This window comes from Leopardus geoffroyi, chromosome A3 (assembly GCF_018350155.1).
Source record: "Leopardus geoffroyi isolate Oge1 chromosome A3, O.geoffroyi_Oge1_pat1.0, whole genome shotgun sequence".
NCBI classification, from domain to species: domain Eukaryota; kingdom Metazoa; phylum Chordata; class Mammalia; order Carnivora; family Felidae; genus Leopardus; species Leopardus geoffroyi.
Genome location: NC_059336.1, coordinates 34,692,412 through 34,719,582, shown reverse-complemented (window position 1 = coordinate 34,719,582; position 27,171 = coordinate 34,692,412). Strand labels below are relative to the sequence as shown.

The 27,171-nt window shown below is 36.5% G+C and overlaps 1 protein-coding gene and 1 long non-coding RNA gene across 4 annotated transcripts in view; one reads left to right on the top strand and one right to left on the bottom strand.

Moving 5' to 3' along the window:
• LOC123580493 overlaps positions 1-16,809 on the top strand; it is a 58,074-nt gene extending 41,265 nt beyond the window's left edge. The window contains exons 3-4 of the long non-coding RNA XR_006703325.1: positions 11,702-11,772; positions 16,722-16,809. This is a non-coding gene — a long non-coding RNA (uncharacterized LOC123580493). The remainder of the gene's footprint in view (positions 1-11,701; positions 11,773-16,721) is intronic.
• The window catches only part of PLCB1 (phospholipase C beta 1), a 699,274-nt gene that overhangs the window by 127,069 nt on the left and 545,034 nt on the right, over positions 1-27,171 (bottom strand). For all 3 annotated transcript variants that reach the window (XM_045445282.1, XM_045445284.1, XM_045445283.1), the window contains exons 15-23: positions 22,977-23,044; positions 20,928-21,024; positions 18,589-18,673; positions 16,782-16,906; positions 11,427-11,581; positions 8,530-8,694; positions 6,174-6,273; positions 5,389-5,493; positions 4,235-4,344 (exon numbers count right to left, since the gene is read on the bottom strand). In XM_045445282.1, coding sequence (XP_045301238.1) covers positions 4,235-4,344; positions 5,389-5,493; positions 6,174-6,273; positions 8,530-8,694; positions 11,427-11,581; positions 16,782-16,906; positions 18,589-18,673; positions 20,928-21,024; positions 22,977-23,044 — 1,010 coding nt within the window. The remainder of the gene's footprint in view (positions 1-4,234; positions 4,345-5,388; positions 5,494-6,173; positions 6,274-8,529; positions 8,695-11,426; positions 11,582-16,781; positions 16,907-18,588; positions 18,674-20,927; positions 21,025-22,976; positions 23,045-27,171) is intronic.

Below are 27,171 nucleotides of genomic sequence, written 5' to 3'. Positions count from 1 at the left end.
TATATGTTGGATATCTGTCTATCTGTCTATCTATCTATCTGTCTGTCTATCATCTATCTATCTTTTCACATGATCTGAGACAAATGTGTAGTGTTCAAAGCATGGGGGAATTTTCAACTTGCCTACTTATTCGGTTTGCAAATTACTCTATGAAGATAATTTATTAAAGTCTTACAAATCTGGGAATATTTTGCAGTCCAATGAAGTCTTTAATTTTCAAATAGAAATGACCTTTATAACTACCAAGTTAAAAGGATTATACTAAAAAAGTCTTTGCTGCTAAAATAGTGTCTCCAGTGCCTGCCATGTCCTAGATAGAATTTTCTTTTGAGAAAACCACAGCTACTTATTTTCAGTGGCCTCATTCAAACAAACTTACATCATTACAAGACAAGATAAAGGGCACACCGGTGTTCAAAGGTGTGAAATGACTTTTCCTTCCTACCATTACATGGTAAGGGCAAATGATTTTTTCCCTCCAGCTTCAAAAATGAGGTCACTTAGGGTTTTGACATTTCAAAGGAAGAAAAAATTATAATTTCTCTGTTGGACCATATGGAATTTATGGAATTCAATGTCTCTAAAATTATTTCTAAAATTGGAAATGTCTAAATATCTTCTCAATTAACCAACATTATACATTTACTGAAAATCCTTGCTGATCACTATTGCTAGAGGTGAAACAAAAATAAAGTTGACCTAAAATGCTACTTCTGTATATTTTATATCCATTGGTGTTGCATTCTTTCTACATAGATTTTTGATATGTGCTGTCTGGTGCAAAAATAAGGCTTTGAAAGGATGGCAGTGTGAAAGAATCCATGACATCTTGAAGGCCGTGGATCTCCTATTTGTTAGAGTGACATTTTTTGCAGTCATTAGAAAAATGGTCTCTGGTACATCAGTAAAATACTCCATTAGGAGACTTTTACGTCAATTTTTGTACTATATAAGGAGAGATTGGTAGTGTCTTGAAATGTTCTCTTCAACTGAGTGTTCACTCTTGGAGAACCTAGCTAATGAATAGATAGAAACTGATAATAGAAAAAGTATTGTTTCTAGATAGTGATAGTACATGCAATTTAACTTGCAAATGCTTTCTTTGAACTTCTATTTCCTAGAAAATAAAACATATCCAGTTGATTAAAGAGATTCCTGTTTTTCTAATTGGAGGAGAATGTTATTAATGATTATTAACATCTACATAAATTATCTTTACTTTGAATTATATTTTATTTATGTTATATTATATTTTATATTTTATGTTAGAAAGCCAAAGAAGGTAGAAAAGAGTTCCAAAGTTTCTTGTAACTTTCTAAGGAGAGCCTCTACTTCCATATTGGTGTCTACATGAGCAAAATGAGAAATTAGTTGAATCTTTCTCCTCTTAATCTTTTCAAAGACCATCGCGGGGGGAGAAGTACTATGATCTGTGAAGAACCACCAGAATTAAAGACATACTATTGTCAAAATTCAAATTCTGGTTCCCAGGCAAAAGATTCAGAAAGGGCATTCATCCTTGACTTCAAGTATAAAGCAGCAGCTATCTGGCATTGTTGCATTCCCTATAGTCAGAATTCAACACGAGGTGCTTGAACGCATGATTTATCGAGACACTGCTCTCAGGAGAAAACTGCAGGAAGATGAAGAAAGCAGGGTAAGACAGGGAAAGAAGATTAAGTTAAAATGTGGTCTCAGCTTAAAAAAAAGGGGAGGGGCGCCTGGGTGGCTCAGTCTGTTGAGTCTCCCATGCTTGGTTTCAGTTCAGGTCATGATCTCACGGTTTGTGAGTTCGAGCCTCGTGTCAGGCTCCGCGCTGTCAATGCAGATCCTGCTTGGGATTCTTTCTCTGACTCTCTCTCTTTCTGTCTTTCTCTCTCAAAATAAAAGGATAAACTTAAAAAAAAAAAAGAGAGAGAAATATGGTCTCAGCCTGAGTCCTGCCTTAGTCTGATCCAATGGGGGCTCAGGAGTGTGAACTGCATCACAGAAGTTGTCCACCCAGCAGCAAGGGACCAAGGCTTTTATTCTCCTAGATCTTTCAGCTGCTGGGCATGGGTCACCCCCTTCCCAGAATAACCTGCCAGACATCTCCAGGAAGGTAGCTCCTTTCAGCCCAGGCCAGTCCTCTGGAGAAGTCTATGGCCACAAGCCCTTTGTAGCCCACACCTGCAGCAGTGGGTGAGGCAGCCCTTGAAAAGAAGATCTGGGTAGGACCCCAGTAGCACCTGCTTGCAGCATGTGAAGACCCATCCAGATGTGGGCCCCACACGAGCAGTGAGTGCTTGGACTAACCCCTCAAAATTCAAGCAGGGGCTCAAGTGTTTCTCACTGTTTTGTTTCCCCCCTCTGCGGATGCTAAGAATAGATGTTACAGGCACAAATAACTTTGGAAGCACATTCATATCTTCTGTTAGGCATAATTTTTTGGCAGTGAAAATTTTCCTGTAACCCTAATTATGGCATACGTGAGGTATGTGGCATTATTTATGAAACTTACTAGTCTAACTTTAAATTTCACTGCCTATTGATCCTATAGAATATGATGCCACCAGTGTAAACAACAGCCTGGAAATTTTTACTTTTTTTTTAATGTTAATTTATTTATTTTTTTTGAGAGAGAGAGAGTATGTGTGTGCATGTGTGCATGTGAGTGGGGAAGAGACAGAGGGGCAGAGAAAGAAGGAGAGAGAGAATCCCAAGCACACTCTACACTCATCACAGAGCATGACATGGGGCTTGATCCCATGACCCTGGGATCATGACCTGAGCTGAAATCAGGAGTTGGGACACTCAACCCACTGAGCCACCCAGGCAGCCCTGGAAAATTTTACTCTTATGTTAAATATTTTCCTTCCCTTCCCTTCCCTTCCCTTCCCTTCCCTTCCCTTCCCTTTCATGTTTAATTAGCTCAATATCAAAAGCTCAATTATTAGCTCAATAAATCAAAAATTTCTAAAATTCTATACAGAAAACAAGTAAATAACCATAAGTATGCTCAAAAATGTATTTACATATATTTATTGAAGGTCTGTTTAAATAGTGGAGCACTTCAAATATCCAGTAATAGGGGACTGGAAAAATAAATTATGATATGGCTATATGACAGAAGACTATGATGAAGTCATTAAAGGTTATGTCGTACGCAGTATGTGAAAATAAAAAGTTGAAACACAGATTGTGAATATTGTCCCATTTTATGAAAAAGTAATAGTTGTGCATAAAAAGACTAGGTACGTATACACTCCATATATACAGTGTTAAGTCTGGGTGGTTTAGGTGTTTGAATTATAGGTAATATCTTTGGGATTTTTCTTTTATCATTTTTAATTTAAAATTTTTTTCTATGAGAAACCCAGGTTTCTTTTGGAATAAGAAAAAATCAATTTAATAAATAATATTAACTTTAATGGACTTGGTATTATAGTTATCCAAACAATTTTCAAAATGTTTTTCCCATTCTGATAGTTCTCCCTCCATTTTTTCCCATCTTTTTCCATGAATTTATCCTCTGAATATTCAAGTGAAATGTAAAAAGAGCTCATTTCCTTCACTCTGTTTAATATTGGTATCATTTCAATCATTAAATCATATTTCACTTTTTTAAAAATTAAAGGGTTGTTAGTCTACATAGAGGCCTTATATTTTTAAATTTCACTTCTAATATTTATAGAACTTCCTTAATTATTCTTTGCATTGTGACATCTAATTTAGAAAAATATACCAATTATTTGGAAATATATTATAATATATAAGTATAAAATGAAATAATAATAGTAAACATTTTATGGCCCATACTATGCACCAAGTATTTGTATTAAGTACTTTATGAATTCTAAGAAGTCACAAAAGCACTTTGAAAATCCTGCACTTTAGATTAAAGACAAAAGAAAATACTAAATGACTTGATGCTCATCTTCTTTTCTAAGTGCTTTAATCACCTTTAATCAATATGAAATCAGTTAGAAACTTTCACCTGAAATGGCAAGATGTGGACTTTTCAGTGTAGTCAAAATATGATGCTGGTGTTGGCCACAGAATACCAGAAGAGAATGAAATATGAACAATTCAGTCAATCATGTAGATGTTTTATGAGTTAATGCTGAGCTCCATCAAAGTGGTTTTCCAATGTGCTATTTTCTTCTCCTGAGGTGTGATGTTACATAAGCAAAGCCAGCCAGTGGGTGTGGAAATCATGCTTAATGCCATGCATAAGATTAGAACACTCTCTCACCTCTTTCTTTACTTCTTCTTCATCTTCCAGTGTCAAAGCAGCCAGTTGCTTTGCTCTCTGCTCCATCAGATTCACATATCGTATTGGATTTGACAAAGCTTCAATCACATCTAAATACGGAAGAGACATTTTAGGATCAAAGGTCCTAGATATATTGATTATCCACCATTCATTCATCCATCCAGTCATCCACCCATCTATCCTACCTACCATCCATCCATTTACTCATCCATCCATGCATTCATTCATCCTGTCTACTCACACACCCATCCACTGATTCATCATCGATCTTCCACTATTCCATCTAACCATGTAACTACCCACTCATCCATCCAATATTTTGGAAATGGACAAGAGTCAAGACTCTTTGCTACAACCTCAGGAAGATAAAACTCAAAGGAGTTCAGCTCTGACAACCAAACTGGACAGACCCCAACCTGGGATGCCTCAATGCTCTGTACTTTTTTTTTTCTTCTTGAGAGGTCCATCCATTCCAGCAATGGCCCACACACTTGTCCTATTTGGCCCAAATAGGTCTTTCATAAATGAAGACCTTTCACATAAAAAACCTGTTTTCCAGACTGTTGAAACAATCCAAATGTTTGGCAGTACGAGACTCATTCACATGTGATTCTGTCTACCTGAAGTGAGTTATGGTTGCCATCTTTGGATGGACATGTGCTCCAAGTTTGCCATAGTCTCCACCACTCCCCAGTACCTTACAACTAGGCTACTTAACATTGTAAGTATTTAAATTTATGATTCCTGGTTGACATTGTCACAAGTTAATTCCTCTAAACTTAGAATCTCATCCACAAAAAGGACCTGGCTTCTAAAACTGGCTGAAGATAAATTCATTGTACAGACCTAGATACACTGCTGTAGTACCAGGTAGCCTGGATTAGAAAATGCTGGCCCCAAAAGAATACTACTATTAGTACATAAATATGCTCAATACTTTATTGGGACTTAAGTGAAATTAAATTAAAACTTATTCACAAAGTTTTGAGCAATTTAATAAACATACATACACAAATAGAAGCGATTCTGAGGCCAGAATTTCCTGCCTAGTTTTGGTCCAGTTTTCCTTCCACTAACCCACAAAAATATGGATGGCCCCATATGGAAATATCCCCTCGAGTCAGGTTTTTTACCTGCATATGTATCTGGGACATAGTCTTTCACCTCTATGTAGACAAAGACAGCTGGGAGCATCAGAGGCTGGTTCCTCTCATTCCGCAGACAGATGTAGTGATAGCCTGGAGGGTGACATTAATACTGTGCATTGCGTATTTTATCCACAATGTTAGTTACAACACAGGAACATCTATGTGATGGAAGCGTTTATCTTGGATGACTTTGGATGACAAACAGGTCACTTCTTTCTCATTTTAATTTGCATGGTTTTGAGTGATATTCTTTTTCTCAGCAGACAGGAAAATAATGTCAATTCTGATCATTTTCCTTCCCAATCATGTTTTTCCCCACAAAAGAGAATTTAAAACTGTACGTCATAGACTGAATTATTGGTCCAAATTCTTTTACATGATATCTTGACTTAGGGCTTAGCCATATGCTTTGCTTTGTTAATGATGTGGTTCAAACAGAGGCTTAAAATGAACTTGCAGAGTCAGGCTTGACCTTCTGCATTCCAGTGGGTTGCCACAAAAGTCCACACTGTGAGTGCCACTGCTCCTTCAGCCTGGGCCCCTGAATGAGCACATGTGGAACAGACCTAACTCCAGACCACAGCCCGAAGCTGTGGCTGAGCCCAGCCACACCCTGTGAACCCACAGACCTGTGAGCATAAAGATAAAACACTTGTTATAAGGCATCGAGTCTTCAGATAGCTTCCTAAATCATGCTTTAATAATCACAGATGGCAGTGATGGTTTTCTTTACAACTTCGATAAATAGTTTCTCACCACACTATTCGTACCTGGCCGAATTGCCTGTACAGGCAAGATCCGGTGACCGATAAATTTACCTCCTTCTTCATAAACTGCTATCCTCAAACAGGCCAGAGAAGGAAGAACCACCTAGAGGGACATTAAGGACACTCGTGGTTACAAGAAGGTATAACTGCAAGGAAGGATTAGAAAGGTAATATTCTAACATGCCCTGTGCTTCCAAATTCACATAGAAGTTTCTACTTAACTAACTGATAAAAAGGTAAGTTGTTGCTCTATAACTTTGATTTTCAAAAGGATTACCAGTGATATGGCTTCATCTATGTCTCATCACCTTGTCCTGATGAGGAATTTATTCATCATGTAGACCATTTACTTTTAAAAAAAAGTTTTTTAATGTTTATTTGTTTTTGAGAGACAGAGAGAGACAGAGCACGAGCAGGGGTGGGGGGTGGGCAGAGAAAGAGGGAGACACAGAATCCGAAGCAGGCTCCAGGCTCTGAGCTGTCTGCATAGAGCCCGATGCAGGTTCGAACCCACGAGCCGTGAGATCATGACCTGAACCCAAGTCAGATGCTTAACCGACTGAGCCACCCAGGCACCCCTAGACCATTTACTTTTGACATGAACATTCTCAAGATGGAAATGATAAAGGTTTAAATATATGTTTAAATATAAAGTTAGTAGTCTTATCACTATTTGAGCATTGACTCTTACATTTTCAAAGCAAATTACTTTTATACTTTCAAAGCAAAACAAAAGTACAAAAGAATAGCTTTTAGGAGAGCTTTCAAAGTGAGATTGCTTTATAAATGACTCCCAAATAATCAACAAAAAATTGCTCATTTTTCCTCCTTCAATGTAAAACATGTGTCAAAAACATAGGGCTAATTGTACCCTTAAAAACTTACTTTTGGTAAGAAGAATAAAGTAATATTTATTGACTATTTTCAAAGTGCCAGATATTTTATAAATGTTTTTATTATATCAGAAAAATTCTTATTGGGGTGCCTGGGTGGCTCAGTCAGTTAAGCATCCGACTTTGGCCCAGGTCATGATCTCACAGTTTGTGAGTTCAAGCCCCGCGTCAGACTCTGTGCTGATAGCTCAGAGCCTGGAGCCTGCTTTGGATTCTGTGTCTGCCTCTCTGCCCCTCCCCCACTAAATAAATATTTTAAAAAATTTTAAAAAAGAAAATACTTATTAATAACTCTATGAAGTAGACACTGTTATTAAATCCAATTAACATATTTAAAATAGTGGGAGCACAGAGACCTTTAACACAAAACTCTCTTTGCAGAAGATGGCCTTTGTAGATCTTTTGGCCAGTTAAAAGCAAAGGGTATGGTAAATAGTCTATTCCACTTTTTACTGGACTACTGTCCTCCTTTGTGTGACAAGCATGTGTGAAGAAGATTTGCTTTTTGGTGAAGGCAGTGAGAAGGCCCAGTCATATAGAAAAGGTTTTAACTCTATCAGACAGAATCCAGGCAAGATAGAATGATCAGCTACCAGAGGCTAGAGATTACATGAAGTTTAATTTTTTTTTAATATTAAAATTTTTTTTAATGTTTATTTATTTTTGAGAGAGAGAGACAGAGTGTGAGTGGGGGAGTGTGAGTGTGTGAGAGAGAGGGAGACACAGAACTCGAAGCAGGCTCCATGCTCCAAGCTATCAGCACAGAGCTCGATGCAGGGCTTGGACTCGCAAACTGTGAGATCATGACCTGAGCCAGATTCGGATGCTTACCTGACCGAGTCACCCAGGCGCCCCTAATTAATATTCTTTTTTAAGAAAGTACAGACTTCCTTCTCTCTGCTACCATATTATTCCTTACTTCCCACTTCATTTGAGTTACAATGAAAATGTATCATTTATCACTTGTATTATGAGTGGATATGAGTTAATTTATATGTTTTTCTGGTCTTCCAAATGAAGTATACTAGAATTAATTGATTCACAACACAATTCTGAAAATCCAAACAAGTGATTCACAGAGATCTTGAATAGCTTTTTTTTTTTTTTCAACGTTTATTTATTTTTGGGACAGAGAGAGACAGAGCATGAATGGGGGAGGGGCAGAGAGAGAGGGAGACACAGAATCGGAAACAGGCTCCAGGCTCTGAGCCATCAGCCCAGAGCCCGACGCGGGGCTTGAACTCACGGACCGCGAGATCGTGACCTGGCTGAAGTCGGACGCTTAACCGACTGCGCCACCCAGGCGCCCCTTGAATAGCTTTTAAGATAGTCCCCCAAAGTGCTATTGCTTTATAAATGTGTAAATTCCCAAATGAAGCTACAAATAATTCTTCATGTAATTTTTCCCTCAGAGTGAAACACCTAGAATATGCATTTATATCTCACATCCAGGATATGTGACCAACCTTTTTGAACACAATGGGCTCTTCTTCCCAGACAGGATTTACAGCATTTCCTTGTGATGTTTTGGTCTTAAATGCCTTCCTCCTTGTGTCCACAGGCAAACCAAACATATCCACTTCCACATAGGTCCCAACTTTCTTATCAGAAAGAAACTGACCTGAAATAATCTAGAAAACAATAAAAAAGGAAGTCTTGATAAATGAATAAGTGATATAAGAGAATACTTTAGGGAGGTACAAATGCTGGTTGGTAGAATTATAACCAAAATGAAATAGAGGCAAATGTACAAATATAATTTTTCATTTGGTTAAAGAACTGGTAGAGGAACTTTGAAAATGCTGAGTTTAGAAGGAGTCAGTTAATAAGACAAAGTTGTATAGGAGGAAATAAATGAACAAATACCAAAAATTTGATGAGATTATACTTTTTGTACTTGAGATACATCTGTTAAATATTGAAGATTGATCTTCAGAGCCAACTAAATATAAAGGTTTTTCTAATACTTAAAGAGGTTACAAGAGGAAAAAAAAAACCCTCACCTTAGCAAAGCTACAATGATAATAAAAACAAAAACCAAATATTAACTTAAACTGTCTAGTCCAGCTTATCATCACTCCTAACCCCAACCTGTTAGCCATCCACACAATTATGGGTATCCTTGCCTAGCTACAAAATTTATGGATATTGTAGAGTTAACAGAGAGTTTAAAATCACATATTCTGGTGGCCAAGAGCTTTCTGAGCTGAAGTTTGTGAAAGAGGACAGAATTATCAAGATGATGTCAGGGCTAGAAATGGGACACAATGGTGGCCTGAGAATGGCCCTCAGCGGCTCAGCAAGGCCAGTAGCTACATGCTGATGTGGTCAGAAATTCCAAACAGGTTAGAGAGAAAAACGAGGAAGAAGCCATCTGAATTTGCCCAAGATAACTCATTTTTCCTGAATGTTCTCTTTAGCCTGAATGCGTGGGACCTGCTAGCAACATTCTCTGTTTAATTTGAGGTTCTACATGAGAACAACTTAGCAGACATTTTATATATTTGAAACTTCCAGGTTATGTGAGTCACACTGGGAAATCAGATGCACCAAGGATTCTGTGTGCTTAAGATGTTCGATTAAAGCAGAGGTCCTTAGCTAAATTAATGACACTAACCCTCAATGTTCCCATCAGTAACATAGGATGGTGAAACACCTCTTGAGTTCCCAAGTCCATTCTGGTACTATGAGGTCTATGTCAAAAGGTCAAAACAAAGGCGCCACTGGACGGACATAAGCCAGATCTTGGGTCTGGCTATCATGTTAAAGACAGGATGGGCTGTCCATTCCAAGGACACCGACAACTGCAACAGTGTCTCCATTCTGGACTCGGGCAACAGTTCACATCCGTTGGGGTCTCAACTGTTTTCCCTCAACTCACTTTCTATGTTATTTTTATAACTACTTACACTGTCATGGTAGAATTTAAAAAAATAAAGAAGCAAGAAAACATGCACAAAACAAGATGAATTGGAGGACAAGAACAAAATTATTAGTTTGATCCAACTACACCAACAATTGACAAGGGTTCTAAAAATAGCATTTTGTCAGTGTGTGATGCTTACGAGTTTATCTTCATCAAACTCGGCAGGAATTAAACATCCTTTGCTGAAAAGAATTTCCTAAAATAAACATAATCTCCAAGCTCTAATTCTGCCAACTCCACTCTTCAGATACATGGTGTGAAGTAATTTCAAAAGATATAATTTTGAGACACTTCATTGAAATTTTATTTTTGATGTTCAGTATCAAGTGACATAAATTTTAAAGTAAAAATGGGCTCAATAGGCTTAGGGTAGATATAAATTAGTAAAACTGTTACTTTTTTTTTTTTTACAAAGTTTTTCATATGCCTTTGGTTTAAGGTCAATCTGAAAATTGCATTTATGTCCAATAAAAAACATTTCTTAGTTCCACAGTTATCTAGCTAAACAAGGAAAGAAATAAAACTTTAAAGAAGTAAATGAAACAGCCACAACAACCAAGAGCTTATAGAATTCACGTATAAATCTCCTTATAAAGATGATTTTTCATTCATAATATAAAATATTTTCTTATAGCTAAAAACATTATATCTGATATAACATCAATTTCAAAGACTGCAGAAATCATTTTGAATTTATATTTTAGGGTCAGGTATATATCTAATGAAGCATTTCTTTTACTTAGGATCATTACTATGTGTTTTAAGTCCCTGATTTTCAAAATGGTAAATTGAGAGCTTTTATTCAGCCTTTAACAATTTACTGAGAGAATACTTTTTCTCTAATTTTTCTCAGTGTGGATATTTTTCTAGAACTAATGGAGAAATAAAAGACCAGAAGGTTTTTTCCAACATAGGTCAATGATATTTACACCAAAAGAAAGGACTGGCCATGGAGACTCTCCAACTTGGTTTATTGATTTAGGGTCCAATTTATCCTATTAAAGAGTAGGGCTTAGTCCCTTTATCCCATGCGTGGAGCTTCTGAAACTTGTAATTTGGAGAGAATTCGTCCTTAAAAAAATGCAAGAAGGAGGTGGAGATATTGCTAGCAAATAAATTTTTTATGACTTACTTCTTTTTTTTTTTTTTTTTCAACGTTTATTTATTTTTTTTGGGACAGAGAGAGACAGAGCATGAACGGGGGAGGGGCAGAGAGAGAGGGAGACACAGAATCGGAAACAGGCTCCAGGCTCTGAGCCATCAGCCCAGAGCCTGACGCGGGGCTCGAACTCACGGACCGCGAGATCGTGACCTGGCTGAAGTCGGACGCCTAACCGACTGCGCCACCCAGGCGCCCCTATGACTTACTTCTTTATGCAATGTGGGTAATGTTCAAGACTTTTGTTGGCGACAGTTTTGTAATAGAGAGGTACCTACCTTCACAGATAAAGTGTTGGCCACTATCCCATCTACGATGCCTTCAGTGAATGGATCAAAGTGCTTGTCGGGTCTCCTCATGAACTCTGGCTTTAATCTGTAGCCACTTTTCCCATTGTATTCATACATCCCCATATTTATTTGCATAGCCAGGTCTGAATATCAAAAACACAAACCTTATTGTGATGATATTCATGTTTAGAGCAAGAAAGTAAGATTGTATTATAGTCCATTTTTACTACCCTTTTTAAAAAGAAATATTTCTTCATTTGTAGAAACTTAGGAAACACAGAGAAGAAAAAAATCTAGCTGTACTCCAAATCTAGAGATGAACTACTGCCAACTGGTTGGTGTATATTCTGTTTTTCTCTTCTAATATGTTGTGAATGTGTAATATGTCCATTTCACTAAATATTTGTGTGCTTTACTTTTAACAGCTGTGCAAACTCTTTTTGAATAGATTCATTTGCTAAATCATTTTGAAATCTTTGAATCCATCATTAATGGCAGTCTTAGTGAAATTTCTAGGTCAAAAGATGTGTTGTAGGAAAATAATGTGTACTTTTTGATGTCCTGCCAAGATGTCCTTCAGAAAGCTCATGCCACTTTACGCCTCTAATCCATGCTTTCGAGCATGGACTTCCCTGCACCTCACCAAAAAGGAAAAAATTCTTTTTTTTTTTAATTTACAGGAAAAAGGATTTCTTTAAAAAATTTTTAAAAATGTTTATTTTTAATTGTATTTATTTATTTTTATTTATTTATTATTATAACTTTATTATTATTTTTTAAATTTATTTTATTTTTATTATTTTATTTTACTTTATATTTTATCATTTTTCTTAAAATTTTTTTTAATTTTTATTTACTTTTGAGAGAGAGAGAGAGAGAGAGAGAGAGCATAAATGGGGGAGGGGCAGAGAGAGAGGGAGACACAGCATCTGAAGCAAGCTCCAGGCTCTGAGCTGTCAGCACAGAGACCGACCTGGGGCTCAAATCCACGAACCATGAGATCGTGACCTGAGTCAAAGTTGGACACTTAACCCTCTGAGCCACCCAGGCGGCCCCAGGATTTCTTTTTTTTAATTTGCATTTCTTTTACTTACCACCTGTATCTAATTACACATTGACTCCTTTCTAATGAACAAAACTTACTCTTAAAAGTTTTCCTAAGACTCAGTCAGTGTATGAAATGAATGTCCACATGAATTGCAATTTGTAAGGTTAAAAAAACCACATTTTAAGGTCATAGGGAATCTGGGAAGCTGCCATTTGTTCTAGATTGTTTGAGTCCTGATTCATCTCTATTTAGGAGGATGGTAGAGAGGTAATGGTAGGATTATTTCAAAGTTCCATGTAACCAATCATTTTTAGAGCAGGGAAAATAAGTGAAATTTTATCTCTCAATTTATTAAGCTATGGTAACTATGATACTAAAATTGGGCAAAATACCAAAAAAAAAAAAAAAAAAAAAAAAAGGAAAGGAAATGATGGATTTGAAAAAACAATTGACATCAAAAGTGTAAAAAAATTACGATAGCAAATTGTATGTTCTAAAAAATAACACACAACAAGAAAGTAACATTTATCCCAGGAACAAAAGGATAATTACTTATTGGGAGATATATTTACTCACAAAAGAAGAAATGAATATATCATCATCCCAATAAATGCCAAATGGCATTTAATAACATTAACGTAAATTCCTCAAACACTATTAGTCAATTAGGACAGGTGCATACAGTAGTCCCCACTTAACCATGGGAGATATGTTCTAAGACCCCAGTGGATGTCTGAAACCACAGATAGTACCAAACTCTACATATATTATGTTTTTTTCCTATACACACATAGCTATGATAAAGTTTAACTTATAAATTAGGCACGATAAGATATTAACAATAATAATAAAATAGAACAATAATAACAATGTACTGTAATAATGGTTATGTGAATATGGTCTCTCTTTCAAGATATGTTTAAATTTTTTAGTGTTTATTTAATTTTGAGAGAGAGAGACAGAGTGTGAGCAGAAAGGCACAGAGACAGCATGACACAGAAGCCAAAGCAGGTTTCAAGCTGTCAGCACGGAGCCCGATGCAGGGCTCAAACTCAGGAACTGTGAGACCATGACCTGAGCTGAAGTCAGATGCTCAACCGACTGAGCCACCCAAGCACCCCTCAAGATACGTGACCTAATGTACGGTACTCACCCTTCTTTTTGTGATGTTTATGAGATGATAAAATGCCTACCGGATGAGAGGAAGTGAGGTGAATGACGTAGGCATTGTGATGTAGATGTAGTGTTAGGCTACTTTTGACCTGACAATAAGTCAGAAGGAGGATCATCTGCTTCCAGATCCTGGTTGACCACAGGTAACTGAAACCAGGATAAATGAAACTATGGATAAGAGGGACTATTGTACTCCTTTAGTGTGTGAGAGAATATCTGTCTCAGTCATAGCCAACATCTACTCAAAGCTGCCCACTCTTAATACTATTATTTATTACAATTGTAGAATGGTCAGTCCAAAGTACTAGGAAGGGAAAAAAAAAAACATAGATGTGATTACATTGTGATTGTGTATCTGAAAAAAAAAACAACAGAAGCTACCAGCAAAATAAGTTATTATGAGAGTTTAGAAGAGTGATTATAAAATGAACTTATTTATAAAATAAATATACAAATATCAATATCCAAAAGCAATCTGTTAAAAATATAATGTTAAAAAAAAGGCTTTAATCTAAAGAAACTATCTCTCAGATGAAGACAAGTGATTTTGCTGAGAGACCTAATGTAAGAATTTTTATTTATTTATTTATTTATTTATTTATTTATATTATACAAACTTTTTAATATTTATTTTTGAGAGACAGAGAAAGAGTGCAAGCAGGTGAGGGGCAGAAAGAGGGGGACACAATGTAAGAATTTTTAAAGTGAAGAGAAAAACATTCTTTCTGTGCTAAGAAAAATAAAAAATAAAAGGTGTCAGTTTTCTTCATACTTCTTAAAATTGAAAATTGAATGTGATTTTAAACAAAATATTTTTTTCAGTGGGGAGAGGGAAACAATATAACAATTAAACTAATGTAAATTTAATATGATTTTATGCACAATCCCATTTCTTTCTCAGTGAGGGCAAGGGAAATAATAGTAAGTAAATTAAATTCATTTGGAATAGGGATCCCACTGGCAATGGCAAGACAAGTACTAAAAATTAATAGCCATGAAGGAGAATATCCACTTCCAGATATTAGACCATATTATTAAGCATTACAATAATAACAGTGAGCTATTGGCTCTAGGAAGGCAGACAAATTTATTAGTAGAGAAGAATATAACTGGAAAAAAATGGACCCAAATTAATCACCCGCCAAAAAGCTACATCTACTAAGTAATTTCAGTTTAGTGTAAAAAAGGATTGATTTCTTACTGAGATTATATGCCAAAATTAAATTTGGATGGTTGAAAGAGTCAAATTACAAATTAAAAGAAAAAAAAAAAAACATGAGAGAAACAGAAGTAATCTGGGTCTAATCCTGGGGCAGAAAGACTATAATAATAAAAGTAAGCCAAGACTCCATAAAATAAAACATGAATCAACCCAATCTCTTCTGTTTCATGAAATACGACAACATGCCCATTATATAAAAAGCGCTGTTGTAAGTGGTTAGAAAATTGACAATAGTCCTAAATATGCAGTTTATAAAAACACAAATATAAAAATCAAAACACATATTTAAAATGTTCAACCTAAATAATAATCAAAGAAGTAAAATTAAAGCAACAATGAGAAAATATTTTGTCTGGAATATTATTAGTATTATTATTTAATTATAACACTTAACTGAAATCTCAAATGAGGGAGAATCCTTCATATCATACACTGCTGATGGAAGAGAAATCCAGTGTAACATTTTTTTTTGAATTTGTTAAAGGCACAGATTTTTAAAAATCATTTTATTTTTTTTCATCATGATAAATGTACTCTTAATCACCATCACCTATTTCACCCATCCCCTCACCCCTTTCCCATCCAGTAACCATCAGTTTGTTCTCTATAGTTAAGCGTCTGTTTTTTGGTTTGTCTCTCTCTTTTTCTCCTTTGCTCACTTGCTTTGTTTCCTAAATTCCACATATGAGTGAGATCATACGGTATTTGTCTTTCTCTGACCAAGCTTATTTTACTTAGCATTATACTCTCTAGTTTTATCCATGCTGTTGCAAATGGCAAGATGTCATTCTTTTTATGGCTGAATAATATTCCTACATACATATATATTTATGTGTATATATATATAATATATATATACCGTATATGCCTTACCCATTCCTCTATCAACGGATGCTTCCATAATTTGGCTCTTTTAAATAACGCCGCAATACACATAGGGGTGCATGTATCCCTTTGAATTAGTGTTTTGTATTTTTTTGGTAAATGCCCAACATTTTTGATGGACAATTTTGTATATTATATGACGATTCTTTTTTTTTTTTTTTTTTAAATTTTTTTTTTTCAACGTTTATTTACTTTTGGGACAGAGAGAGACAGAGTATGAACGGGGGAGGGGCAGACAGAGAAGGAAACACAGAATCGGAAACAGGCTCCAGGCTCTGATCCATCAGCCCAGAGCCCGACGCGGGGCTCGAACTCACGGACCGCGAGATCGTGACCTGGCTGAAGTCGGACGCTTAACCGACTGCGCCACCCAGGCGCCCCTATATGACGATTCTTGAAACATTCACATATTTTAACAGAGTAATTCTATTTTAGGAACTTTTCCAAAAGAACATTAGGATATACACTTGACAATTTATATTCAAGATGTTCTCTGAGAATTATTTATAGTAGAAAAAAAATTCCCTAATGTCCAGAGATAGGAAATGGGTTTGAGTGAATTGTGAAACGTGCTTAATATACAGCTATTAAAATTTTTATCTCTGTATAGCATTTAAATACATACACATTTTAAACAAATGAAAAAGCATGTGTATACACAACCCCAAATCCTTACAGATTACAAAGCTGAAAGTTAAGTGTTGATTTTCTGAGTGGCAGTGTTCCTGGGCAGTTTTATTGTTTCTTTATACTTTTCTGAATTTTCCAAATTTCCTACAATATATACATATTACTTCAAAAAGCATAAAAATTTTTGTTTGAAAGTAATATGGAACCACTAGAAATAAAGACTTGGTTATAAACTATTAAAGATAATTTCTCCATTTTCAAAAGCTATTTTTCTTTTGCAGTGATATTTTCCCTTCATTGAAATCTGCTTCTGTTTGCTTTTCAGTCAAGTCTGGAAATACAGCTTTCTAACAGAATGGAAATGAGCTTTAACTGTGCTACTTACCCACAGTTTGAAAATTAAGTGCAACCATTTGGCAACCAGCATTCCAGAAGAGCTGAGGCATGTAGTTGGATGAATCCACACGGGTTCCTTTTGGATATATCCTGCTGAGCTGCATTTTGTTATATCTGGACCATCATGTTAAGTAGTGAATACAATTATAAAAATAATTAGCCCATACCATTAACTTAGAAGCCACCTTCCTTCTTTCTCCATTGGGAAATGGACTAAATATTGATGATCTCATTGGGCTAGTGGATGAAAAATGTCAAAAACTTCTGAACACACAGAATAAATGTGGTTTTATAATATAAATGTACTATAGCACCCTTGCTGAGCCTTGTGGGTGAAAACTAATGAGGAAGAAAAAACGATTAAGTCAAAGTCAGTGTAATTTGGGGGAGATTTTATTGAGGGTAGGCTTAACGATTAAGGACACGGGAGTAGACTCAAGTGTGCCAAAGCACGTGACAGGATGATAACATCTTTGGCGGAAGCAGATAATGTGAACTGCATGGTTGTTTTTGAAATGCTTTCTGCTCATTTTTTAACCTTCTCTGAGAAGGGTATTTGCTATATGCTGTTTGCCAAGACTGTGGTACTCTTTATGATTGATAGCAAGGTCAAGATAGCACAGAAGGTTCTGACCTTGTTTTGTATGTTAGTTCCTACTGTAATCAGTTTTCCATCTTGAGAACCTTTTAGTTAGTGAGTACTATGTAGCTATTAAACAATGCTATGTTCTTAAAACACGACCCTATTACCAAATTTGGTGGAAGTCAGCTAAGATTTTGAGCTCAGGCAGGGAAATCAGGCGTAAAAGGACCTGCACCTTATTTCTGGAAGTTGCTAGCTATAGGATCTAGGGCAAGTCATTTTGCTCTTTTCCGAGTGAGTTTCCTCCTCTGCTTGATAGATTGAACAATCCCTACATCCCAGCCTTATTGTGAGGATGAAATGTGACAAGACATCTAATGTAAGGTCTATAAAACAGTCAATGCTTAATAGTGTGACTTTGTTTATGGAGTTTACATTTGCTCCCTCTCCTCTTGTTGATGAGTTCTAAAAGTCACTTTCGTTTTTTTTAATTTTAGGACTTGTTTCATGAAATTGGGCTGTTTGAGGCATTTACTATTGCTTTCATAAAAAAATTTAAAGACGTTTCATTTTTAATTTATGGATAAAAATCAAAGGTTTTTGTTGTCAGAATTATCACCAAAGCCATTGTTAGTGATATATATTTATATTCTGTTTTTTAAGTTTTTGTTTTGTGTGTGTGTGTGTGTGTGTGTGTGTGTAATCTCTACACCCAGCGTGGGGCTCAAAGTTATGACCCCAAGTTCAAGAGTCACATGCTCTTCCAAATGAGCCAGGCAGGTGCCTCTATATTTATATCCTTGTCATCATTCCAACTGTTTTCTGATTGGACATCTATTACATGTATGTGTATACACTATACATATATCTTACGTATGTATAAAGTATATTACACACTTTACACATGCTGTCCCTAACCCAATGAGCAAACTGGTGTCACCATATTCAGAAGGATTAAGCCAATTGCCAAAGGACAAAGATGGTGTGAAAATACCCTTGAAACCTGAGCTTCCTTTATTGCAAGACCAGTTCTCTTTTTCATATGCCAGCCCCCGCCTCTCAGCCATGCATCTGAAGCCAGAAACTGTCCATCACACCCAGGTATCAGACATAAGCCATTTCATACATCTTCTTTTCAAAACAGAAATCAAACAAATGGCACGTGAGGCTTTGGCTGGGTCATTTCAGCAGTCAATCGTCAAATCAAGGATACTCTACAAATTCCACTGGAGACTTTGTCAGTTGCTCGAGTCCTTTGGTTTCCACGAAGGAAGACATTTCAAAACTTCTATTTCTTTCTGAGTTAACAACAACAAAAAAAGGTAAGGAGTAAAATTCAACGGTACAAGTTATAACGTGTAAGATGGAGGCATATGTTCAGTGAAGTTAGGGCGATGAATCCTCATTGTATAACTTTATATATGTATTTCTTCAGTCAAAGCTGAGTCTTCTAAGAAGCTGTCTCTTCTAATACTACCTGAGTCAGATTTGCTTATGGTCATGCAAGTTAGGGATACAATGGCATTAGGATGGGGAAATGGATTTTAGATATGGCTAGAGTGGTCAATGAAAGCTATTTCAAAAGAGGAAGAACCCTGGGGGACTCTTTTGTTCTAAATCCATTCAGATTGGTTTTTCTGACTCTCTCTTTTACACCCCACCTTGTCATTGCCTCAGTTTGTACACACCCCCTCAGTTCAAGTAACTAATGTGACATTAAGATTAGGGTATTTCAAAGCAGGAGGATCCTTGGACATTTTCCAGTCTGATGGCCTCATTTTCAGAGGGATAAGAGAGGCTGGAGAGATGAATGTGTTAGATATCTCAATATAATACAAAAGGAATATTTTGAAAGTGGAATCCAAACTTCTGATTAGAATGGAAGAAACAAAACAAAGTTATTTTAGTTTGTAAAGTCTAAGAGTCCAACAGCTTCTCTGTCCTCTTCCCAACTAAAATTCAAAGTGTTACACACAGTACTGAGGCAAATGTCATTCAGAGTGGTTGCACAGTTCTCAGTTTTTAAATGGAGTTCCCTTTGATGCATTTCCCCCTCTTTGATGCCCACTTTCCATGAATAAAGCCTCACTGTTCTTTCTAATATAACCTGGAATCTTTTATCCATCTATCTCCTTATCTTCCCCAATTTTTAATCTGCTCTAAAGGAAAACCTTATTTCTCTTATTTTGGCCCATCAAAAACCTATTTTCATATGACTAATTATTTTAAGCATTACTGCTAATTAAAATTAAGTCAATTCAGTAGGTGCTTTGTAACATACGTGCAGTATTATTATTATTTTTTTTGATGTACAGTATTCTTTAAAAAAAAATAAAGTGATACAATGATATCAAACACAAGGAGAAACGGACTTGTTTGTAAATCTTTGGTCCATGCTGTTGTTACCAGGTTTGAAGGATGTTCTTTCTCAATCTGGCTAGTTGTTTAGGAGCTTTTGACTCATGAATTAGGCAAACTCATTTTACAGCCAACAAAAACTATAGAAATATAAAAATTACTACTTTAGGATGTTTCAAATTGAACAACTTGTGGTAAGATGCACCAGCAATTACAGAAATTAAAAAAAAAAAGTCAGAATATTTATATATAAACTGTATTAGAAGTTAAATTCCTCATTGTAGAGATACAGGTACCATATACTATAAAGTTGAAGCCCTTTGGGCAAAATTATACAATTATACATTAGTGTGTACGGTAGAAACTTAGATTTTGATGTATCTATAAAACTATGCCTTATAAGAGGCTGCTATATTTCAGCAAAAACTCTGCCTTTAAAAGCACACTCATAAAAGCAGCTAAAATGTCTCAAGGATTCTCTTAACCTGATAGCATCTTACATTTCATACAAAAAAGGGGGGGGGGGCAATTTCACAAAAGAGCTCTTTTCTTCAGCTGGGGGAAAGATGCTATTTTTTTTTCCTTTGCATCCAGTATGGATGTGTAGTTGGAGGAAGAGAGAACACAAAATGATGTGAAGTTAATGTTATAAAACAGGCTGGACAAATGGAATGTGTGTGAAGTGATTGATTTGGTTCTATTTTTAGTTATGAGGGTTAACCACGTCTCTGGCTGCTCCCCGCTCCCCCCCTTCTGGGGGGCGGGTAGATAGTTTATTTCAACACTGTCTCTTATATAACGGAAGGAGACCATTATGTTGTTGAACAAAAACGACTGTGAAACTCTCAATCAGCTGTACTCTGGCCTAATACCTTTCAGATAACTGTGTGTGGCCTACACCCCCATGACGAATTTTAGGGTAACATCGTGGAATACTTTCTTACATGGTTTTAATCGTCAACTCAGGCACGTATTCAAGACTTCACAGAATAGTTCTGTTAAGGGTAACGTTCTTTGTTCTAACTACCTTGTATTTAAGATATATTCATTATAGTCTCCCCCTCTCTCTGCCCCACCTCCACTTACTCCCTCTCTCTCTCTCTCTCTCTCTCAAAAATAAATGAACATTAAAAAACAATTTAAGATACACTCATTATATGTTACATTAGAGGTTCTTCTCCAGGGAAAACTTACTTTTTGAAGTTTCAAAGGACTCGAACTTGACTGGCTGAATATAGTTCACCAGGTTAGACATCTCTTCTGTGGCCATGGCCTCACTGCCAGCAGTACCCTGGAAGCAGAAATAAAAATGACATTCCCAGAGTCAGCATTACATTACTAAGGATTATGTTCCCAGGGCAATGATCAAGCGGCCCACGAGAGAGAACACCATCCCTTCTCTTCTGAAAATGATTATCGCCAATAGGAAAATTCACCACAGGAGAAAATTTACTCGTATGTTAGGCAAATATGGGGTGGCATACGGGGTGTTTAGGGGCAGCTCCCAGTGTGCTCGGTGACCAGCAGTATCAGCCTGAGAGCTTATTAGAGACGAAGCATCTCAGCCTCCACCGCTGGCCTCCTGAATCAGAATCTGCATTTTACTAAGGCGATTCAAATGCACATTACAGTTTGAGAAGCACTGAGCTATTTGTCACTGGTCATAGCAAAAATTCCTTAGCTGACGTCTAAGGTTAAAAAATCAAGAAATCAAGAATTCACTGTACAAGATGAAAATTAGTATGTAGCTGACCACCAGCGAACCAAAAAAACCTTGTTTTTAAAAAAAGGTTGCCTTGTGGAAATAGGTTGGGGTCAGTGAACAAGTATTAGTTTTCTTTATAAATGTTCATCCCTCCCTGCCTTCTTGGTTCCTGTGTGCCTATCAGGCAAGCAGTACAATACAGCACAGGGGTTAGTAGCTAAGATTCTAAAGCCAGGTTGCCTAATTTCAAATTCCAAGCCCACCACTTAGAAGCTGTGCAATCTTGGGCAAATTACTTAACTGCTCTGTGCCTCAGTTTACTCACCTGTTAAATTAGAATAAAACCAGTCCCAATAGCATATTGAGCTTTTGCGATTATTAAACGAGTTAATTTATGTGAAAGAGCTCAGAACAGTACCTGGCACATAGTAAAACCTCATGTTACTTTAGTATTACTTGCTATTACATATCACTTTGATAAAGTTTTTAATAAAGGAGAAAACCAATACTGCAGTATTGGCATGGGCAGACCTCTGTAGACTGATCTAATATTCTCTCCCATTTTTAGAAGAGAGAATACATGCAGACATGATTTCTTTTGAAAACGCCTGTAGCAATATTTAGGTTAAATGTTAATTGGGAAATATTCATTTGCAAATGGGCCATCCAATTAGTAAGGCAGTTTTGAATGGTCAAGAATCAGTGATAAAAGTTATGCACGATTGAAATAATTACTAGGAAGAACTACTTTACCAGGCCTGTTAATAGTTTTCCTCCTGGACACTAACTTGAAATTTAGTGGAGGAACATAATTAATCAAAACTTTAGACAACATTAAACGAAATAAGTGTAAGAGGAAGAACATTATGTAAGAACAGCTTATTATTTGTTACTTATACCTGAGACAGACACTTTCCAATATATTTGAGGGAATATTCAGTGTAAACTTTTGGATTAAGACTCTTGCTAAAACAAAGTTTTGAAATTCCAATGATGGACTTATCTCAGATTCACTTCTAGATCCTGTGCAATTAATATTTCTTAGCTGATGAAGTTATTTGGGGTGTTTTAGCTTACATCATCAGTAAGGAGCTCTAGTCATTTCAAAATTACAACAATGGAATTAATGTCATATTTCTGAACATTTCTCCAAAACCCCACGTTTTCTCTGGATTTGGGGCCTTTTGACCAACAATTTAATTGCCTCAAAAATTGAAGCAGGCATTGGATGTCACAAATTTTGAATTCACCTTCCAGAGACCCCATTTGATGGAATGAAGTCTTGGCAGCATTGATCATCACAGAGAACTTTTGCCCAATGCCGTGCCTATTCCTTTAGTGACTCAAGTGCACATTTTTAGTGATTCAAGTGCACATTTTCATTTTCCAACAGGGTGGCACGTTTAAAATGAACTGTGACGCTTTTGACCACTAGATGGCAGAAGGAGACCATGAACTATATGTCCAGCCGGCACAGCAGGGACTGACAAACTAGGGGACGAGCTTCTGTGACCATAAGTCAGTTCCTAGACACCTACCTCATCCATTGAAGATTTTTTACAGTCGTCATCATCGTCATCATCGTCACTCTCAGTATCAGCTTCCCCTGTCAAATTTTAATAGCAGATCATGAAGTAAACAAACATTTACAAGTTTGAAGCACATGTTAACAGGTGCATTACAAAAAATTTCCTTGGAAATTGGCATAACACCGTTTTAAAATTATTCATTTGGATATTTAAATTCTATAAATTATATAGAATTGTATTGAGATCTGGAATATGGATATTTTCTCTAAATTTACTTTGTGAATACCATTTGAAATGTCCAAATTCTATTAAAAACGCTTAACATTTTTATCAGTATGTTTAAAAAAATATGGCATCATCTACATTTAGCTTTCTATGGTACACACATCCTATATGGACGTGTACGTTGTCTTTGGGGGTCTCTAGGACTCTGAAAGATAAACTCTCTTTTTCCCACATTCCCCTCTTTTTCTGAGCCTTGATTCTTCCATGTGATGCTTGCAGCACTCAGTGACTTTACCGCTACTTTTCTGAGGCCATAGAGAACCTCACACTTAAGGCCGAGTATTTGATCTGGGACAGGAAAGGCAGGGCTGTGGCAGCACACCTGATGACACAAAAATTGTAAAGTAACTATTGTATCTTACGATTTGCCTGCAGGCTTATTTGATGGATGCATTGTCATTCATTTAAACAATGCATGTATCTTAGAAAACGGTGACATTCTGTTTCAAAAAGCAGGATAAAATGCATGAACCCTTAAAATAATTATGCATGGAAATCTGCTTTGGTCAGACATAATTTAGCTGCATATTTAGCCAACACACAGTCATTTCAATGGATTATTTTTCCTCTCTGAAGATTTGGTGGATGATTCCGCTCCTTAAAAATTCACACCAGGGGGGCGCCTGGGTGGCGCAGTCGGTTAAGCGTGCGACTTCAGCCAGGTCACGATCTCGCGGTCCGTGAGTTCGAGCCCCGCGTCAGGCTCTGGGCTGATGGCTCAGAGCCTGGAGCCTGTTTCTGATTCTATGTCTCCCTCTCTCTCTGCCCCTCCCCCGTTCATGCTCTGTCTCTCTCTGTCCTCCAAAAAATAAATAAACGTTGAAAAAAAAATTAAAAAAAAAATTCACACCAGCATGAAGTATTAAATTCTTCCACAGCCTTGGGTCTCATTCTCACCTGATAATATCAGTTTTGTAAAAAGATTTTCAAGTAAAATACTAAAGGAAGCATTATATGATTTGACTACTATCTTTCAGTGTTCACACAGTGCCATAACAGTAGAAGCCCAGTAGATGGCTATATTGGCTCTACAATGAGGTAACTTGCACTGGCTAGGTCCTCCTCCCCCCTCTCAAATCTTGTGAAAGTTCACAACCCTGCTCAATCTATGTAAATGACACAGTGTCCACAGCATGTCTTCCAAAAAGCTTATAAATGTTTTCATTTGACTAACAAAGGTCAATCAATTACTGAATAATAGCAGTGAGGAAAGTATTCATGAAGTATCTTTAGAGGGAAAAGATTTCCAGGACCAGTAAGTCTTATTATTTATGTCTCGTTTGTTGAAAGGAAGCACATGCAACCACTTTATGATACTTACATTGTGTTAGTTAATACAGGGAATCCATTATAATTTGGAAAGAAAACATATCTCATTATATACCAACACATTCTTTTGGAGGTTGGCACTTAATTGTTTTTCATAATCAAATGTGTTGCCCCAAGTTCTTTTTACTTTTTTTTTCTTGCTTTTTAATTAGAGAGGGGATTCTTTTTTTTTTTTTTTTAATTTTTTTTTCAACGTTTATTTATTTTTGGGACAGAGAAAGACAGAGCATGAATGGGGGAGGGGCAGAGAGAGAGGGAGACACAGAATCGGAAACAGGCTCCAGGCTCTGAGCCATCAGCCCAGAGCCCGACGCGGGGCTCGAACTCACGGACCGCGAGATCGCGACCTGGCTGAAGTCGGATGCTTAACCGACTGCGCCACCCAGGCGCCCCGATTCTTTTTTTTTTTTTAATTGAGTAATTTCAAAGGTTGTTTGGCAAAAGCATGTAACAGTGCTTCATGTGATATAACAACATACCAATAATTTCATAATCCTCTATCAGGTAATTCTTTAGTTTATGTGGGAAAGAAGTAATTTGTCTTCCTTTACTCTATGAGCAGGACCCTGGTTTCTCCCTCATAAGTCTTCTGAGGGATCTTGGAGGAAACTTAAGACCATAAAACCTTGAACCATAAAAAAAATCTACTTTATCCTAGTTCTTTAAGACAAGTGTACTGGCAAAGGGCTGAATCTTGGAAAAGGCACCTGGCCAACAAGCACCATGATAAGTAAATTAGTTTTGAAATAAGAACCATTCCATGTTTTTCAAGTTACTTGAGTTCCCATTACCAGAGAACATCTACAAACCAAATGGCAAATTAGTAGGGCTCATTATTCAAAAGACTACCTACATATTAAAATGTCCAAAATTTTCCATTGAAATAAATAAAGATTGCACAACAGACCATGGGGCTAGCTTAGGAAATCTACCGAATTACTAACAGATTGCTGTTCTTCTCTGTATTAAGCAATAATGTTCAATGCCTGTAAAAATTGTTATTTGTGTTATGCATCCAGTTAATAAAAAGGGAGAGAACTGGTAGTGGGAAAGGGAGATGGGGAAAGAAGTTCCTGTATGCAAAGGAAGACTTGGTTTCTTCCCTAGATTCAAGGGTTTCAAGAACTGTAAACCTTCAGAAACAACATTCTTACTGAGAACAAGAGTTAGTTTTGAAAAAAAAATCAGAATAATGTATTAATGCTTGAAATACACACTCAGAAACTACCGTCCCAAAATAACCTTTCAAATAATTATATATTTGTTGGTAAGAATTTTACTCTAAACTATAAAAGAAATTGGCCATTGAGATGGAAACATACAAGAAAAGATAAATCACTGATTTGGTTAACCTATTTTTCCCCACCAGATTGCTCTAGAATTTATATTTTAATTTAAAATTATTTTGAAATCTTTTTAAAAACGTTTTTTAATGTTTATTTATTTTTGAGAGAGACACAGAGTGCAAGTAGGGGAGGGGCAGAGAAAGAGGGAGACACAGAATCTGAAGCAGGCGCCAGGCTCTGAGCTATCAGCATAGAGTCCAACTGACGCAAGGCTCGAACTCATAAACCATGAGATCATGACCTGAGCCGAAGTCATATGCTTAACTGACTGAGCCAGCCAGGCGCCCCTATTCTGAAATCTTTTAATTGATATACAATAGATATGCAGAGAAGTACACATACCATATATATACAGAGTGATGAATTTTCACTGACTAAACAGACCTTAGTAACCAGTATCCAGATCAAGAAACAAAATAAAACCAGTGTCCAGAGGCCCCGTTGGATGCCCTTCCAGTCATTTCTTCAAAGATAACCATTTCCTGACCTCTAATTTCATAGGATAATTCTGTCTGTTTTTGTACTTTATATAAATGGAGTCATACAGTGGATTCTGTTTTTGTATTTGAGTTCTTTTACTCAACATTTTGTTTCTGAGCTGTATCCATATTGGTGTGTGCAGTTGTAGAGTGTTATTGCTGCATATTAATCCATGGTGTGAATATACCACAACTAATGATGGCACTCGTCATCCAGTTTCCAATTTTTGGCCATTCTGTGTAGTGTTGCTCTGAGCAATTCTTGTGCATCTCTCTTGGTGAATATCTATACACGTTTCTGTTGAGTATATACCTAGGAATGGAATCCCTGGGACCGAGGGTGTGCATATGTTCAGCTTTTGCAAATACTGCCAGTTTTCCAAAGTGATTGTTCCAATGTGAGTTAAACTTTCCATTCAAGAACTTCCTAGATTCAAGCTTCAAGTTTCCTCCACTTACTCACCCTCCAATCAGGAGAGCCCTTTTCAGATTGCCAAGATTCTGATTAAAGCTAAAAAAGAAATCAGACTAAATGACAAATAATTCAAAGGAAATGGGGTGACCACTTGAATTCTTTTCTCATCATCCGTAAAAATCTATTTCAACCTAAATCTAAAAGGAAAATTAATGATACTAAGCATCACCTAGAAGCTTTGATAGATAATTCAATTGCCTTTACCTTTTTACATTTTAAAAGAGATCTGTAAAATATGGATGAGTTGAATTGCCCGGAACTCTTCAGCATATCATCAATGAGAACACATT